The sequence below is a fragment of the Grampus griseus genome (assembly GCF_964374135.1).
Source record: "Grampus griseus genome assembly, chromosome: 14".
NCBI lineage: Eukaryota > Metazoa > Chordata > Mammalia > Artiodactyla > Delphinidae > Grampus > Grampus griseus.
In genome coordinates this window covers 65,235,923-65,253,938 of record NC_139008.1, presented here as the reverse complement: position 1 = coordinate 65,253,938, position 18,016 = coordinate 65,235,923, and the positions used below count along the sequence as shown (strand labels likewise).

The following is an 18,016-nucleotide window of genomic DNA, read 5'->3' as shown; positions in this document are numbered from 1 at the left end:
GAGACCTACCTCTGTGAGATGTTCTGTTAGTATTGTGAGCTGATGTTTATGTATATTAGAGTGTGTACGTCTCAGTGAGCTTTGTCCTAGTCTTGCCCTTTGAAGTAGTTATCTGATGTCACATTTTTCAGTGACACCACTCTTACTTCAGGTTTTCTAAGACTCACTTTGAGAATTACCTTTTAGACCTATATCATGTTCCTTTGTATTATGCTCCATTGTGGTCCATCTTTGTCATTTGTGGTTAGATTAAATTTCAGAATCAAACCAAAGTGGTTCCAAACTGTGGCCAGTGAATAAAAAAGGGAGCAAGTGTGAAAAGTACCATTTAGAGGCAGATAAAGAATATCTATAAAATAATGAGACTGACTTTCTTGCACCTTGGATTCTAAAGAGTAGGCCAGACAGGTTTGGGGTAAAAGAAGAGAATGTGTATAGATATATTGCTTTCTAAGATTACATCTTTAAAGTGGCTATTACTCCCTTGGATTTTTTGGTCTTTTAGGGCTTGACTTTTAGAGTCCTGAGAATTCAGTAGCTTTTTAAAAGGAGAGAGAGTCCCAGGTAGCTGGTCAGTGTCATTCTCACTCTTCCAACAAAAGTGAGACCAGTTATATTTCATGAAGATTGAGTTTCTTTACTCAGTAAACAATATGCCTATCAGCCTCTTGGACAGGCCCTCACAAAATGCCAAAGTTATAGATACTCTGTCATCTCAGAGCCAAAGTGTTCAGACGTCTTGATCCAGAGACCTAGATATTGGGGATTCTGACTGGTGAGATAGCTTAAGAGCCAACTCTTGTTTCCAGGATGTTCTGATGATGTCATTGTGGCATAAATGAGTGTACCCTCTGTGAGCACACAGTGTTTGCTAACTGGTCTTTTGGAGATCATTTCTGTTATAAAGAGCACTTAGGGGCAGAGGCGTCCAGCCAATCAGTAAAGCTTGTGTTTAATACCACACTGTTGTCTGCAGACTGCTTTGTTTTTAGCCCTTAAGAGTTCATACTTTGGAGAGGAACTCCTTAGTGAATAAATTTTGAGTTAATAAAATTGAGGTTCTACCTTTCTTTCTGCTACTAATACTCAGCTATCAAATATATCAATTTTGTGTAAGTATATGATAAATATATTTTTTAAAACTTGAAGAAAAAAAAGATTGAGGTTCATCATTTTATTGATGCAGTCTTAAATAGTGAGTTTTTTCAAAGATAATTTAAACCCTCGTGTTTAAACAATTCACTAAAAATCAATAGTGAATATTTATTGAGTACCTATTAAATACTAACTACTTTGTTAAATGTTCTACAGGCCTTATCTCATTTAATCCTCACAAGAATCCTGTAAGGTAGGTTCTCTTGTTTTCCCATTTTTACAGAGAAGAAAACTGAGGCACTGAGAGGTAAAGTAACTTTACCCAGAGTCATATACCAAGTAAGAGGTAGAGTTAAGGTTTTTTGTTTGTTTGTTTGTTTTTGCGGTATGCAGGCCTCTCACTGTTGTGGCCTCTCCTGTTGCGGAGCACAGGCTCCGGATACGCAGGCCCAGCGGCCATGGCTCACGGGCCCAGCCGCTCCGCGGCATGTGGGATTTTCCCAGACCGGGGCACGAACCCGTGTCCCCTGCATCAGCAGGCGGATTCCCAACCACTGCGCCACCAGGGAAGCCCTAGAGTTAAGGTTTTGAATCAGGATATCTGACCCTGGTGTCTGCGTTAAACAAACAACTATGTTAATACTGCTGCCCCATAATAGTAATGAATTATTTAATTTTATCCAACTTGATGTTGAGGAGGAAAGTACCTAGCCTCAGAAAATAGTGCACTGAGTGTGTACTGGAGCAAGAGTGTGATCATGGCAAGACCCTATAGCAGGTTTTAACTTTGAAGTGTTTAAAGACATTTCATGAAGCTAAAGAGTTTGCTGTGTTGTTGAGCTGCTCACAGTCAAACTTTCAGCGGTCTTGTTTTTTAGGGCTTTACCCCGTGGGTTTCTGTTCTGACCCCAGTGGGTACAGGAAGTCAATCATATGCCAGCTCTTTTCCCATCCTCAGCCCTGAGCTGACCCCCAGAGGGAAAATTGTGACCCAAGTCCAGTTGCTGGCCTGTCTGTCTGTCTATGCTTTCCAGCCGAAGAACTGATTCCCTCTTTGAGAAAATTGGAAAGGCTCCTGGAGGCTGCTGGGAAGCTTTGATGTAGAGGTAGCAACTGAACAGATTGTCCTTTAGAAGCAGCCAAATTTCATTTTCCAGATTGAAAGACAGACTTCCAAGAAAACTTTTCTTTTTAATGTTTTGTTCTAGCATCCAAAAAAGACCCAACTTTAGATCCGGGCTTGAGAGTTTCTCATGGCTATTCTTGTTCTAGGTGGAGGGTGGTTGGCCCACTCTCAGATGGCATGTGTCTTAATAGCTGAATGGCTAGCCAGGCTAGCCTTCACCTCCCTCCTGCTGGGCTCCAAGAGGAAGTCCACTTGACAGCTGCTGGGCACCTCCCAGTAAGCTCACCAGCGTATTTTGGTGTCAGTTTGTGACAGACCTGGACTGAAATCCCAGCCCAGCCACTAGCTTGTTAATATTGTGGCTGCCTGCAAGTTACTTAGACTTTTCGAGCCCTGTTTCTTTATCTCTAGAATGAGGCTTATAATGCCTTCCTTCAGGGTTAAAGTGAGGATTAAGTGAGATAATATATTGACATGACTAACGGTGGACCTGACAGGAAGTATGGACCCTTAGTGAATGTTAGTTTCTGATACTAGTATTAGAGAGGCAGTTAGCGATTAAGCCAACAGTGTATGGAATCAAGCAGATCTGAATTTGATTCCAGATGTCTCATTTCATAGCTGTGTGACCTTGGGCAATTGTCATGATCTCTCTAAGTCAGTTTTCTCACCTGTCAAATGCGGATAATATCAATACCCACCTCTTAGGAATGTTAGGAGGAGTCATTGAACTAATGCTTGTAAGGTACCTATTATTTCTGACACATAGTAAGCACACAGTGAATTACAGCTCTTTATTATTATTGGCGTTGTTAGTGTACCTCACAGGGGTCCTGCTCTGTGTTTTCTATCTTAGTGGCCCCTATTTGTTATCATTTAGTACATTGTATACTTCGTTTGCTGAAAGGCAGAAGATACTACTTCCTTCTTGCGTCATTACTCCAAAGGACAGATTCTACTCTAAGGGCCCAAGTTTCCCACTGATTCTCTTATTTATTGATATAAATTGATTTGTTTTTATTTATTTTTGGCTGCGTTGGGTTTTCATTGCTGCACGCGGGCTTTTTCTAGTTGCGGCGAGCGGGGGCTACTCTTCACTGTGGTGCGCGGGCTTCTCATTGTGGTGGCTTCTCTTGTTGTGGAGCACGGGCTCTAGGCTCTCAGGCTTCAGTAGTTGCGGCACGCAGGCTCAGTAGTTGTGGCTCGCGGGCTCTAGAGTGCAGGCTCAGTAGTTGTGGTGCACGGGCTTAGTTGCTCCGTGGCATGTGGGATCTTCCCGGACCAGGGCTCGAACCCATGTCCCCTGCATTGGCAGGCGGGTTCCTAACCACTGCACCACCAGGGAAGCCCTCTCTTTTTTCTTTATCCTCTTGCTCCAGCTTTTCTCCCTGCCGTGTAATAAGGAGGGCATATTCTGTGGGGGACCCCTCATCCAGCCAGAGGCATTTCTTAGAGATCTGAGAATTGAGACGCTTGGATGTCTAAGCCCTGAGCTGATTTTTGGTTTCTTAAACCAAGGAGAAACCCTACCAGGTTTGTCATTCCTGGGGGTGATGAACAACCTTTCATTAGATATTATCTGCTTTCTTATTCAACTGTAGCTCCCTAGAGTCCTGCTTCTTTCTTCTGATCATTTATTTTGATTGAATCATTTAGCATACCCACTGGGTCACCTTAGAGAAAGAAAACAGGAAAGGGAGATGGACAAGAAGAACTTAGATTTCTCAGCAGGGCTCAAGTGAAAAAAAGCCTCTAGTTAAGTGGGGTAGGTAAGGTGGTGTCTGCCTAGCTTTCCAGAAGAATTGGAGACCAGGAGGGGAAAATAACATTGAATCAGAGTTGGAAGGAATTATAAAGATTGTTCAGGCCACATTATACAAAGTGAGAAAACTGAGGCTCAGAGAAGAGAAGTGACTTTCCCAAGTCCACACAGCAAGGTGGTAACAGGGCTGTAACTAGAAGCCTGTTTGTCTGACTGCATTCAGTGCTTTATCAACCCATGGGCTTGCCTTGTGGTTCCATTGGCCTCCTCTATGATAGCATAATCAGAGAGCACTGTGATTACCATATATTTTAGTTGAACAAATTCCTACCGATATTTCAAATATAGTCCATATGCCTCTTCTAAACCTTCACATATTTATACTTTATTGTTATTTTCTAGGGTGTCAGATGCCTGATACATTCAATTCATGGTTTCTTATAACTCTACTTCATGTCTGGTAAGTGAGCAATTTGAGTGAAGTCACCAAATGTATTTTTTTTTTTTTTAAAACACTGCTGACTTGTTAAGGTATAGCCTTCAGCAGGGCTGATTATATGAAATCGCAGTTGTTCAGGCATTAAAAGCTGTTCCTTTCATTTTAATAACTGGTGTCTTGTAGCACATTTTTTTATTAAAGGTCAAAGCATAGTCCCAGAAAGAAACTAATATTTGTAGGATTTTCTCAAAGAACACCTAACCCAGTGAACAATGCTATCAGTATCTGTAAGAGACCCTATGAGCTTGGGTGGAAAGTTCTTTCCCTTCGCTGTTTTAGGAAAGTTCACATTTACGTAAAAGTGGTTTGAATTGTGAGCATCCGTGGTCATTTTCATTGCTGGTCATCAGAAACCTATAACAAATTATAGCACTGACATTTACGCCTGTACCTCTAAAATGTGCATACAGGTTAGATTCATGCCAGTTTTGTTGCATGTAAAAATATTTAACACCTTAAACAGTATATTTTTTCTTCAGCTGCAAATTAAGTAGCCAAAAAAATCAATTTTTCATCTAATGTTACACAGTATTAAAGGTCAGAAGGATATAGGAGAGACGTTGAAGTGGGGGCTGGGGACTATTTATTGAACTGCCAGATCTTGGGAAAGTAAATTCTGGAGAACTAAGTTTACTACTTTGACCGTAGTATCTGAGAAACGTGGGGAATGGTTGCCCTGTCAAAAGGACCCTTGTTTGAGACTGCCTTCAGCTGAGCTTTGCATCACAGGACTGACTACTATATAAAGACTTTTTGGTTTTGATCACCTCTGAAATATTTCTTCTGAACTCACATAGTCAGTGAGATTGGCTAAGGGGCCTAAGGTGGCAGTTCATGTTGTTTTTTCCTAAGCCGGTAGTTTGTTGAGTGTACACTGTGTCCTGGGCAGTTAGTAAGCTATGTCAGGAGGCTCACAGTCTAGTGAGGGAGATAAGACATATATAATAGTCAGTTATAAATTGGACTGGCTAAGTTCTATAATAAATCTGAGTAAGTAGTGCCTGTAGGATCACAGAGGAAGCTGCAACTATCAAAACCCTTGAAATGTGCCATGTCTTTTAGTCAGGCAGCTAAGAAGGCCAACCACCTTCTGTCTGAATGGTGAAGGTTAGGAAAAGGTTCAGGGAGGGCAGCTGGATGTACTGAGAGGAAAACTACTTTTTCAAGAGGAGAGGATTGCAGAGGTGGCCCTGTGGAATTACTCACTGGAAAGGTGGGAGGGATGAGAGGAGGCTAGGCTGTTCCCAGAGGAGCTCAAAGATAATATTCAGAGTCAGAATGAAAGACTCTTTATTGCCCAATAGCCAGAGGTATCAGAGTGTTAGAGGGAGTGGATGGCAAAATAAAAAATATAATCCTTGTGACCACATCCCAACGTCAATACCTGACTACTAGCAGCTGGGAGAACCTTGAAACTACTTGTAGTTCTTTCCAGTTAGCCACCATTTCCAAATGTGCCTGCTGAGCCTTCCTTGCTGAGGTTGGTTTAATTTCTCAGAGGAGTGGGGTGTACCACCACCAGTTAAGTAGGGGGAGGGAGGCCTGTCTATGCTTGGTGTCCCCTCCATCCTTCCTCCTTGGTTCTCATGATCTGCGGGCTTCGGTGGGATGAATCAGCAAACTCTTATTGTGTTAAGGACTGGGGGGCACTGGAGAGTAGGACATGACATGGTGTGCACCTTCAAGAAAATTAGTCGAGTGGAAAACAGGCACAGTACAATTGCCTGTAATGGATGACAATGAAAAAAGTGCTGTGCCCAAGGCATAAGCAGATACTATGGAAGGATAAGGAGGTGTGACTAAATCCAAATTTGGTGGATGAGGGAGTATGTATTGGATAAAGAGTTGCTCTGTGGTAGAGGTGACATTTGAGATGTACCATGAAGGGTGAGTAGAATTTCTGTCAGAGAAAAGGGCATTTGAGTTGAGGGAATTATTAGGAGCAAAACATAGAACATGTACAAGAACATGGAGTATTTGAGGGCAGCCAAGTTGTCTGAAGCACTCAGGGCTGGTTTGTGGAGAAATGTAGTAGAAAGGGTCACCAGGAAGTTACTTTAGTGTCCAATTGTGCTATGATCCTCCAAGAAGAATTGGGGAAACTCTCTTCCAGGGGATAGGATTCTTAGAGGGAATAAGGGATCCACCCCGAGTCTGCAGAAAAGCTATGCTCTTCTAAGTCCTGTTTTCTTAGCCCGAAGCTCCAGGAGGGTAACTGAGGGATCACCAAATCCAGTATTACAGGGCTCAGTGGACTTGCTAGGGATGTGCAGGGTTGAAATACCTCCTGTGGGTGGTAGTGTGAGGGAGAGGTGGGGAGGCTTAGAAAGCAGTCATAAAAATAGAATCCGCCCCCCCCCCACCGTGAAAAAAAAAAAAAAAAACCACAAAACTAGAATACCCTGGCAGTAGACTTTACAGAAAGCTTGCTTAGGTTCCCAAGGGTGATTACTCCCTGTTGGCTCTCAGAATAGAGACAGGATTTCTCATATCCTGTTAGTTCCCTGGAAGAGGTGTTGATGTTTCCCTTATCCTGTCTGCTTTCTCTGGTTCCCAAATTTTTATGTGTGTTGGGATTTAGAACTGGGACCCCTCCAGTTCCTAGAAGGCCCTTATCAGTTGTGTATTCTTGTGAGCTTGCAGCTTCGGTGACTATGTGTCCTTTGTCTTTGCTGAACAAGATTAGTATTCACCATGGCTACTGAAAAAATGCTGAGAGAGGTTGCTGTGAGGGGTTTCCAGCATTCCCATGTGGACTTGATAAAAGCCAGCCTCCTCCTTTGTTCCCTGTCTGGGACAGTGGCATTGTGATCCATTCAGGTACCCACACCAGAAACCTGTGAAGCCTCCTTGACTTTTCCCTCACTCCCTTCATCTGGTCAGGCACCAGTTTCACCATCTGAAACTTTTTTGACCATGACCCATAGTAACAAATGCATTTTACCTTGCAATCCAGAACACACACATGCATCTGACACAAAAGTTTTATAAAACTTATCCTTACAATGTCAGATGATCTCTGATATTTTCTACTCCATTTGAATTCATTTAAAACAGAAATTCAAGATGTCACCCACTAAATTGATTTCACTGGGTTACAAGTAACAGTACCTGAAAACTGGTGTTTGGCCTCCAACTTCCCTCTTCCTGTGCCATTGGTCTTCTCAATACAAATTGGATTAGTATACACACACACACACTCTCTCTCCTTAATATTCTCCATTGTTCTCAGGATAAAGTATGTTTCCTAGCATGGCATTCATATCCCACCAAATATGCCACCTTTACCACTCTCGTCTGGTGCCGTTCTAGGTACCACTACCACCATCACTCCCTCCCCTGCAAGAAAAAGTTAAACTATGTAATAGCAATTTCAGGTCTTCTGCACAAAGCTTTCTTCTGCCTAGAAAGTCCTTCTCCTTCCTCTCCACCTGACAAACACCTATTTTTTGTTCAATATCCAACTCAGATATCTCTGCTTTGAAGCCTTCCCTTCCCTCTGAAGGCAGAGTTAGTTCCTCTTCTGAGTTCCTTTAATATTTTGAATACCTCTCTTATAGCACTCATCACATAACATTTTTATATTTTATCGTATATGTATCAGTCTTCCTTGTGGATGGTGAATTTATTGAGGCCAAGAATTATATTTATTTTCCTTTTGGAGAGATATGAAAATGAGGTATTTCTTCAGCTCAATAAATGTTGATTAAATAATTTATGGCCTCAGATCTGACTTGGCTCCTATGGCAATTGGAAGGTTCGGGGCCACTGCCTGTTAGTGGCAAAAGCTCTGCACCTACTTAAGTTTCCCTGGGGGGTGAGGTATATGTAGGTAGAATTTATGTTGGTGTTCTAAGTATTAATAGATTTGCAGAGACCCCCATTTTAAAATTTGTCATGGAACACTAGTACGTTATAGATACAGAAATTAATTTTAGAAAATGGAATAGAACAAATAAAATTAGAATATGCCTATGATGGAGGTAGAGTGGAGAGGAAAATGCAGTTTGTATTTTTTTAATTTATTTTAAAGTCAGGTATATCATAAATATAATAACTACTGGGCCCCTTACAGTACTATTTTAAAAATTATTTACTTATATTATCTCACACATTCTTATAACTGCTTTATTCCTGTTTACATGAGAGATCAAAGACTGAGAGCCATCAGAGAGCTTGGCCGCAGAGCTAGTTAGTGCATGGTAGAGAGGAAATTCCAGTATGGGTCTGGCTAACTTCGAGTTGCTTTAAGTTGCTTTCCTCATTGGTAACTAAAACTACTGACGTATCTAATTAAATAATTATTTATTAATATGAATAATATTTAATATTACTAATACTATTTATTACTTAGTTAAGTACCTGCTTATTCTTAAACATAAATCCATGAAATTACAGCATTTGTTTTCTAATTGAACCTACGGTATGCAGCAGATTTGTTCCCTGCCCTCATAGGGCTGAGGGTGTGGGAGAAAAACCTGGAAGAAATCATTAATAAAATACAACTGGGATGGGTGCTGTGAGAGTAAGTGACAGGGCTCTGTGGGGGAAGAGGGATACATAACTTAGTTGAGGGGGTGTGGCTCACTCAGGGAGGGCTTCACTGAAGAGGTGACATTTAAACTGACCCCTGAATAATGAGTAGAAGTTAGCAAGTCAAAGAGTGGATGAAAAAGCATTGCAGGCAGTGGGACCTCATGGTTTTCCATCTTTTTACCAGCAGAGCCCTTTTTACAGATGAGCTTTTATGCTCAGCCACAGTGTATGAATAGATAAAAGGATTGCTAATTGGGTTGAAGAAGTGGGAATGACCTCACTTCAGGTCTTCCCAACACGCCCACTGGTAAGGGACCCTTACGTAGCTCCCTGGAAACTCAGAGCACAGTTTAAAAACCGCAGATCTAGTCCAGCTCCCTCATTTTACAAATGGGGAGATGACCTTGGCAATTTTAAAGGATTTTTCACAGGTCTCTTTATCAGTAATGGAGGATCCGAGACCCAAATCCAAAACTGACTCTGCGAACTGCTCCTTCTGCAACACTTTGCTTCCTGTGTGCTTGTCCCCTTTCGGTGGTTGTGGGATGGGAGTCTGTGGCCCTGAATTTGAACTGCATACCACCGACCAGCAACTGTATGAAACTGTGTTTCTTAGCACTCACTGTCTGTGTCCTGGGAGAGGCAACAAGTAAACCTGAAAATAGTACAGGGTGCCAAGGGCCGTTTGATAAGCAGACATACAGATCTTATGGAGCACAGGGAAGGCAGGCAGCCTGGGGATAGTCAAAGAAAGCAGTTGCATTGGCCCTCTGGGGTCTAGAACTAGAGGACATGGGGTCTTGAGGAGTTATTAGGAGAGGAAGAATTAATTGTAAACTACTTTTTAAGGTGTCCCAAGTGAGAAAGAAAGATGAGAGGATGGTCACTAGAGGAAGAAACAGGATGGAGTCGGAAGCATTTTGTTATTTGTTTTTTGTTTTAAGATGGGGAAACACTAGAACATTTTTATAAGCCTAAGGGAAGAAGCCTCTGGGAACGAAGAGAAAGAAGTAAAGTGTGGAGACGGAAGGGGTTGGAAAACAGACTGGGTCCAGTCTCAGTCCAGCCAGAGAACTGCCCTGGCAGACACTCCTGGCCTTTTCAAGAGGGCTCTTTAACACCACCACAGCAGTTCTGATGTAGCTGTAGGGCTTTCTAGCTCATGCTGGATTCCAGCAGCTCTAGACCTGCTGTATATGGTGAGCCCGGGCCATGTGCACATCCCCTCTCTGCCTCCCCCAGCCAGAGTCACTCTCTTTAAACCACACACACACACGTAGCTTTTTTCCCAAACCAAAGGCCTATGCAGCATCATTTTACCAACATTGCACAACCTAAGAGCACTGGTACCTGCTCCCCAGGAGCTTGTTCATTATATTGGATCTGACAGGCAGGCCACAGGCCAGGTGTAGCTCTTGGAGGAGGCCCTCTGTCAGGTGAGATGGCTTAGGGAAGTGCCTTGCCCCACTTGTCTGTTTGCCCACAGACTGTCCTGTGGCCCCAATGCTCCCCACATAAAGGGTAGGCTTGGTGGGGAGGGAGTTTAGGAAACCAGGTGGAGATAGCCATGCACACAGCCCCAGGAAAGGGTCAGCGTGCCAGCTCACAAATAAATAAACTCATTCATTAGCACACTGCTGAGACTTGAGTGTGGCCATGTCAGCTCTGCTTTCTTGGCCCCAGCCGGTGGCGGAGTAAGGGAAACAAGCTACGTGAGTGTCCCTTTGGGATTCCTTCATAGCAGCCAGAGTGACAAACCTGCCCAAGTGCCCACTAGTCTTCACTGAATTCAAAATCAGATCCTCTCTGAGCGGCTTATAAACTACCATGAGGGAGAAACAAGGCCAAAACACAACTGGCATTGTCAGAAGGCCCAAGCAGAGCAAGTGAGACAGGATGCTGAGAGCTGCCAGGACATGGCAGGAGGTCAGAGTCAGGAATAACAAGAATTCTTCCTTCCCAGATTTAGGCAGAGAGGAGGAAAGCGTGGCTAGGAAACTCTCCTTCCTTTGAACTCTGCAGGCAGTGTTGTTGTCTTCCTCCGAGTCTGACCTAGCAGGAAGAGGCCCTTGGAGCTGTGCTGTCACAGGATGGGGGAGCAGTCAATACTGACACTGCCCTGGGAGGCACTGTGGCTTGAGGGAGAGAGGGGGAGCCCAGGCTTCACTCCAGCTCCACTCTCCTTCACTGAGCAACCTTTAGGTACTTAACGTCCTCAGAGTGTCAGTTTTCTTTCCTGTGAAATGGGGACAGTTATACTTAGATGGTGATGTACGTTGAAAGAGATGGTGAATGAAAATGCATCTTACAGTGACAAGTCTCATATTAGAGGACTTAATAGACGGTAATAATCATTATTACTATTTGCCATAAGGCAAAATTTAAATCTTAGCCCTTTATATTTTGAGACTCCTAGTGAATGAGTCTTTCTTCCCTTTCCCCCTGTATTTTAGATATTAGAGAACCATCAGACTAGGGTTTGAACACTCCTTTTTTTCTTTACTTTGCTAACTGGGTTATTTGCTTTCCTTATATGTAAAAGAGATCAGTATTATTTATGAGGCACTGGAATCACTGAGAGACAAGGATAGTACTGTGAAGCTCAAAACCTCAATAATAAATTGTGGGTTAAGAACATCATCAGACTCGGGAGGGGCAACTGGAATTGCTTCTAAACAGAGGGTAGTTGATGCATAGATTAAGTCTATACTCGGAGTAGGTACTAAGTAGATACTTGTTAATGAATGATTAAATTAATTATTTAATATAAGAATTTAAAAATTACTAGATTGTCTCTTTCTAAAAAGACTAAAAACTAGACTTTATTTTTTAGAGCAGTTTTAGGTTTGAGTGGAATATTGTCTCTTTTTAAAGTTTCTTTTGCATTCTTAAGGGCAATTTTTTTTTTTTTTTTTACGCGGGCCTCTCACTGTTGTGGCCTCTCCCGTTGCGGAGCACAGGCTCCAGACGCGCAGGCTCAGCGGCCATGGCTCACGGGCCCAGCCACTCTGCGGCACGTGGGATCCTCCCGGACCGGGGCACAAACCCGTGTCCCCTGCATCGGCAGGCGGACTCTCAACCACTGCGCCGCCAGGGAAGCCCAAGGGCAATTTTTATTATGTTTTAGCATTGAAGTCTCCCCTCTTCCCCTTCCTCTTCCCCCCCAGAACAGCTCTGAAATTATGAAGTTTAATCAGTAGCAAAATGTAATTTGACCCCTCAACATTTAATTTAAGCATTTATTATGAGGAATGCATCCGTGATGTAAATTGAAGTAAAGCTGTCCTGATCTTTTATTTAAACCTAGTATTCTCAATTGTGGAATAGTTTACTTAATGGCTCAAATATTATTGTATGGTCAGAGCCTGTGACACGTGTTGGCTGTGTTTTGTAGGGGGTACCAGGACCATCAAATCTTTTTTGTTTACCATTTTGAACTTGTTTTACTCATTTTCTTTTCACCTTCCAACATACTTTAACCTATTCTGGATCATTCAGGAGGTCCTGATAACTCTTTTTCTAAAAAAAAAAAAAAAAAAATTTTATTTATTTTTTTGGCTGTGCTGGGTCTTAGTTGCTGCATGCCGGATCTAGTTCCCTGACCAGGGATCGAACTTGGGCCCCATGCATTCGGAGCACAGAGTCTTAACCACTGGACCACCAGGGAAGTCCCGGTTCTGATAACTCTCAACTGTATTTTGCCAGGCTGCCTTCTTTGAGTTGTACTCGTAGCTATAGCCTCCATGTTGAACTGCTGTTGTGTTTATTTTAAATACATTTTTAGGTTCTTTCCTTTTAGTCTGCCAGCAGTTACTTTTTGCTGTTGTAGGTGTGTTTGCCTCAGGTTAGCCAGTCTTTTCCCTTCTGGTATTTTATTTCTAATATGATGTTAGTTTTGAAACTTAAATTATTGCCCTTGTGAGGATTAAATGAAAAAGCAAATGGATTCTGGAAGGTTCGTTCTAGTCATTAAAAGAGGCAGAAAAACAGTCTAACTCTGGGATCAGATTATCAGGGTTCAGATCCCAGCTTTGACACTTAACAAGTTTTGTAACTCTGGGCACGTTACTTCTGTAAGACTCAGTTTCCTCAACTGTAAGGTGGGGACAGGAAGAATACCAACCTCCGATAGTTGTTGTAAGGATTAAATGAAATAATGTATCTGAATCACTTAGCACAGTGCCTGGCACATAGTTGTGTTAGCTGTTAATTACAGCACTTGTCCATTTTTGCTATTAAAGGGTTTTTTTTCCTATTTCTTAGTCTTATTAGAATAGGAAAAAATTGCCAGATAAGCTGAATTCAGCCTGGATCAGATGTTACCCTAACAACTGCTAAATAAATTACTACAACTCTATTATCCTAAAAAGGGTTTCACTGGGGTGACTGTAGTATCTGTGGATGAAGCACAGAGTTGGAGTTGAGATTTCTTCACCACCATCCTTCTGTAACAGATTGTTTTTTCAACGTAAGAAAAGTGTGTGTAGAATGCTACCATTGTGGAAAATGGGGAGAAAAGGGAAGCTACTATTTATGTAAAGAGAGTACATATACACTAAGTTGGTATATATATAGATTACATGTGGAAGGTTTCCTAAGAAGCTGCTAACTGTGGTTGCCTTAGGGAGAGGAACCTGGTGATTGGGAGATGTGGGTAGGAAGGGGACTTAACGTTTTTTTTTAACATGTGCATGTATTATCTATTCAAAACATTTACTAAACAAAGAAAGGAGTAGACTGAACTTGTAGGCTTCAAGGTTAGGTACCCTAAGAATTGACCTTCAGCTTGATCTGGACATTCCAGGTAGCTGACTGTCTAAGATGTGGGCCCCAGCCTTCAGCTGTGCTTTTTCCTTGAAGAGGACAAACACAAAAGTTCTTCACAACAAGATGACTTTTCTGTCCTTAACTACCTAGAGAATTTGATTCACAAATTCAGGACAAAAATAAGTTGAGCCTTTAGTTAGCTGAGTTTGGTGCTGGTGGATGAACGGGCAGCCCTGTGGATCAGAATCTTATTTTCCCAGTAGAACTCATGGTTATCTTCACTACACTTCCTGTTAATGAGAAGACTGATTGTTTTGATTTTATAACTTTAACTATGTGAGATGAAATTTACTGTAGAACTTTATATTTGATAGTGCTTTCAAATTGTCATCAATTGTCTACAGAACTAATTAGGTACGGTGTTTTAGGAATAATTAGAATTTGCCCTTCTTTCATTTATCAGGCTTGAATCTATATTTTTTAAACTCTTAGTATCAGCAAAATTAGGTGCAGGTTGCAGCAAACTTTGCTGTTGCATTTCTCTCAAAAGGTAGATGCACACTTAATTTAAATTTCTGGATCAGACAATTGTAAATACCATAGTTCTACTGAAGTAAATATTCACCAAATTTGTCATTTTTCAGCCTTGGAAAGAAAGGGTTTCCAGCTGGGAAGAAAGAAAGGGTTAACTTCTGAGAGACTTATCTGTTCTTAAAGCCAAGGTCTTATTACACCCCTAATCTTATTACACCCCTTCTTCCTGAAAAACATTCAGTGGCTCTCCTTTGTCTGCTGAGTGAAGTCCAGACTTTTCAGCATGACATTTAAAAGCCCTTCATGACCTTTCTGGCATATTTTTCTGTTTCCTATACTTCCCTTCCACAAAATCTAGGTATTGTCCCTGTCCATGTGCTGAGCTTTCCATGGCCCTGTCTTTGCTCATAATGTTCCATCTTCTGGAAATTCTCTTTACCTTTATCTGTCCACCTGCAGCTCACCTTTCCAAGCCCCAGGTACAGTGTTTCATTTTCCGTGAAGCTTTCCCTGATCCCACTCAGCCAAGAGTAATCCTCTCAAACTCCATTGCACTTTGTGTTCCTCTTGGGACACTTACTGCATTCTCTCTTAGGGCTCTTGTCTCCCCTAAGGAGACTAACTGCTCCTTGGAAGCTGGGCTCTTGTTAACCATCACTCTAATCTCCACACAGTAGGAAGTAAATTTATGTCCATTGAGTGAATTAAGTGTCAGTCAGCATCTTGAAAGTATCTTCAATTTGCTTTACCTTTTCAACCCAGATAACCATTTGACTGTAAGGGCTATAAAACAAACTGCTCTGAAACAAAAAACACTTCACTCCATGTTGATATAGTTAGTAAGTTTATGGTCTGAGAAAATCTGTGCCTTTTAAACCTCAGAGGGCAGGTGTATTAACAAACTAGAGAATTTTTATATAAATGAAGAATTCCATTACCTCACTATTGCTGTTGATGAATTGGCCTCTGACGACACTTAAGCATCAAAACACACAGCGTCTTTTCAGGTGGAGAGGCTAACTTTGGTTAACTTTAAGAAAAATGTTATGAAAAAGGACTGTTGAACTTTCCCCAGTTTGTTTCTGCCTTGGAATATGCTCTATATCATATAAAGTGGCCAAGTCTTTTTCCATGACCTGTTTTTATTGTCACAAAGTGTTATTTCTTAGGCACTAACTGGGTTCAGAGGTTACAAATTTAGAATCACAGCATCAGCAAATCCCGAGGTTGGAAGGGACTTTAGAGATCGCGTAGTCAGCCTTCCATCAGATAGATAGCCAAGTTGCAAATTCTCTGCTTTTTGAGGTCATCCATTAAATTATTCAAATCTTCAGAAACTCCCCTATTAGAAAGTTTTTACTTTCAGCATTCAATGTTGAGTAGTTTTTCTCCCTCTGTGACCCACCCATTCGTTCTGATTCTACCTTTTGGATAAACAGTCTAATCACTTTTCTGCAATATTTAAGTCAACTGTCCTGTTTTTCTCCAGGTTAAATATCTTCTGATCTTACAACTCTTCCTCTTGTCTCTTAAAATATAATGTTCAAAACTGTCGACAGTATTCCAAGTAGAGTCTGACGTGTGCTGAATAGAACAAAAATCTCGCTTTGTACATGAAGATACTATATTTGCATTACTGTTTCTAAAATCACATTAATTTGGGGGGCAACCATATCATCTTCTTGACTCCCCTTCAGTGTATACTGTCAACGTAAGCCAGTAAGGCTTTTTCACACATAGGTGGGCATGACTCACCAATCCTGTACCTCTACAGCTGTTCTTTTAGACCCAAGTGCAGGGTCTAGATTTATCCCTGTTAGATTTAGCCCATTGAAACAGTCTGTTGAAGTATTTTTGGTTCATGGTTGGGTCATCCAACTTATTTGTCTTCCTGCCCAGCTTCTTGCAATCTACATATTTGATAAGTATGTTTTCTTTTCTCCATCTTAGTCATTAACAGAGATGTTGAGGCAGGCCAGGCTGGAATCATTCCATTGGACCTTACTATTGCTAGGATATTTAAATGGGCAGGATTAATTGTGTATGGAGATAGAATTGTCGGTTTAGACTAAATACTCCATAATTACAGTAGGAGTTGTCGTTTAGGTGAGTAGTCCTATTGTAGCTGCTTAATAACTATTTAACAAGAGATAATAGAAATACGTGTGGTCATAAGAATGAGATTAGGAGCTATCTTGGAAAGTTGGTGACCCTGTTTATATTCTTATATTCTTATGTAAGGTCTTAAGCAGAGAGCATTCTGGACTGATTAGAGGCAATGTGGTTTAGGGGAAAGAGCCCTAAACTTGGCCCTGAGATGTTTTATTCATTTATTTATTCAGAAAATATATATTGAGTGCATACTATACTTAAGCCCTAGATATACAATGATTTAAAAAAACCCAAAAAAACCCAGACTTGATGTCTGCCTTCAATGGAACTTACATTCTAATGGGGGAAACAATTTGATAATTATACAGATGAAATCATAATACTTTCTGTCATCTATATTCTGGACGGGTACTATCCAACAGAAATATAATGCAAGTCACATATTTAAAAGTTGCTAGTAGCTCCATTTAAAAAAGTGAAAAGAAAAAAAATGAAACTAATTTTAATAATAGGTTTTCTTTAACTCAATATACCTGATAATATTTCAACATGTAAGCAGTGTAAAAAATTTGAGATATTTATATTCTTTCTTCATGAACTAGATCTTTGACATCTTAAACTTATACCACATCTCAGTTTGAACTAGCCATATTTAAGATGTTCAGTAGCCACATGTAGCTAGTGGCGTCCATATGGGAGAGCTCAGTACTATACCCACCTTTATAGACTGCTCTGTGGTGTTGGGCACATCATTTTCCTTCTTTAGAACTCCTGTTTTCATCAGTAAAATGAAGGATTCAGACTTATCTTTAAACAACTAAAAGTGGTCCCTTTCATGTATGAGGGAGCCTTCTGAGGTGCTCTAAATAATCTATGTCTTGATGTGAGTGGTACTTACATGGGTGTATATTATATGTAAAAATTCATCAAGCTGTACACTTAAGATTTATGTACTTTTCAGTATCTATGTTATAGCTCAATAAAAGATTTTTTTAATCACTTCTAGTTTTTTGATTCTGTGCCCTTTGATAAAATGACTTAGATGAGCTGACCTTCCGTGGAAATGAGTGATGTGAAAAATGCAAACAGCCAGTGACTCTTTATGTCTTCTTCCCACCCAGGATGTGTCTAGTCCGAATGAAGCAGGAAGGCCGGAGTGGGAAATACATGTGTCGTATCATAGTTCATTTTATGTGGGAGGATGTTGAGCAGCGTGGCAGAATCATGGGGGTAAGTGAGTGCTATCAGATTCTGGTCCTGGAAAACTCCAATGAGGGGTTGCCTGACTGGAGTTGAAGTTTTATCTGTTCTAGAATGGCCTGATGTCAAGTGGTAATTCACCTAGAGTCACTTCTGCCTCTATGAAGACTGGCATGCTACTGACACTTTATTTATGTATTTGCCCACATTACCATGGTTTGTCAGTGTGAGTACATCCTATGTACGGAGATGGGATTATTAAGTCCAAATCATGGTGATAGGAGGGATGGATTTGGTGAACAGATAAAATCAAATAATAATAATCCAGTTTTAGGACACTTTGCCTTTGATACCAGTTCAGTGTGTCAGTTCACAATTAGTTTGG

At 41.2% G+C, this 18,016-nt stretch overlaps 1 protein-coding gene across 2 annotated transcripts in view; it reads left to right on the top strand.

Annotated features, from left to right (window-relative positions):
- The window catches only part of UQCC1 (ubiquinol-cytochrome c reductase complex assembly factor 1), a 90,568-nt gene that overhangs the window by 29,277 nt on the left and 43,275 nt on the right, over positions 1-18,016 (top strand). For both annotated transcript variants that reach the window (XM_082670331.1, XM_082670330.1), the window contains 2 exons: positions 4,386-4,443; positions 17,553-17,661. In XM_082670331.1, coding sequence (XP_082526457.1) covers positions 4,386-4,443; positions 17,553-17,661 — 167 coding nt within the window. The remainder of the gene's footprint in view (positions 1-4,385; positions 4,444-17,552; positions 17,662-18,016) is intronic.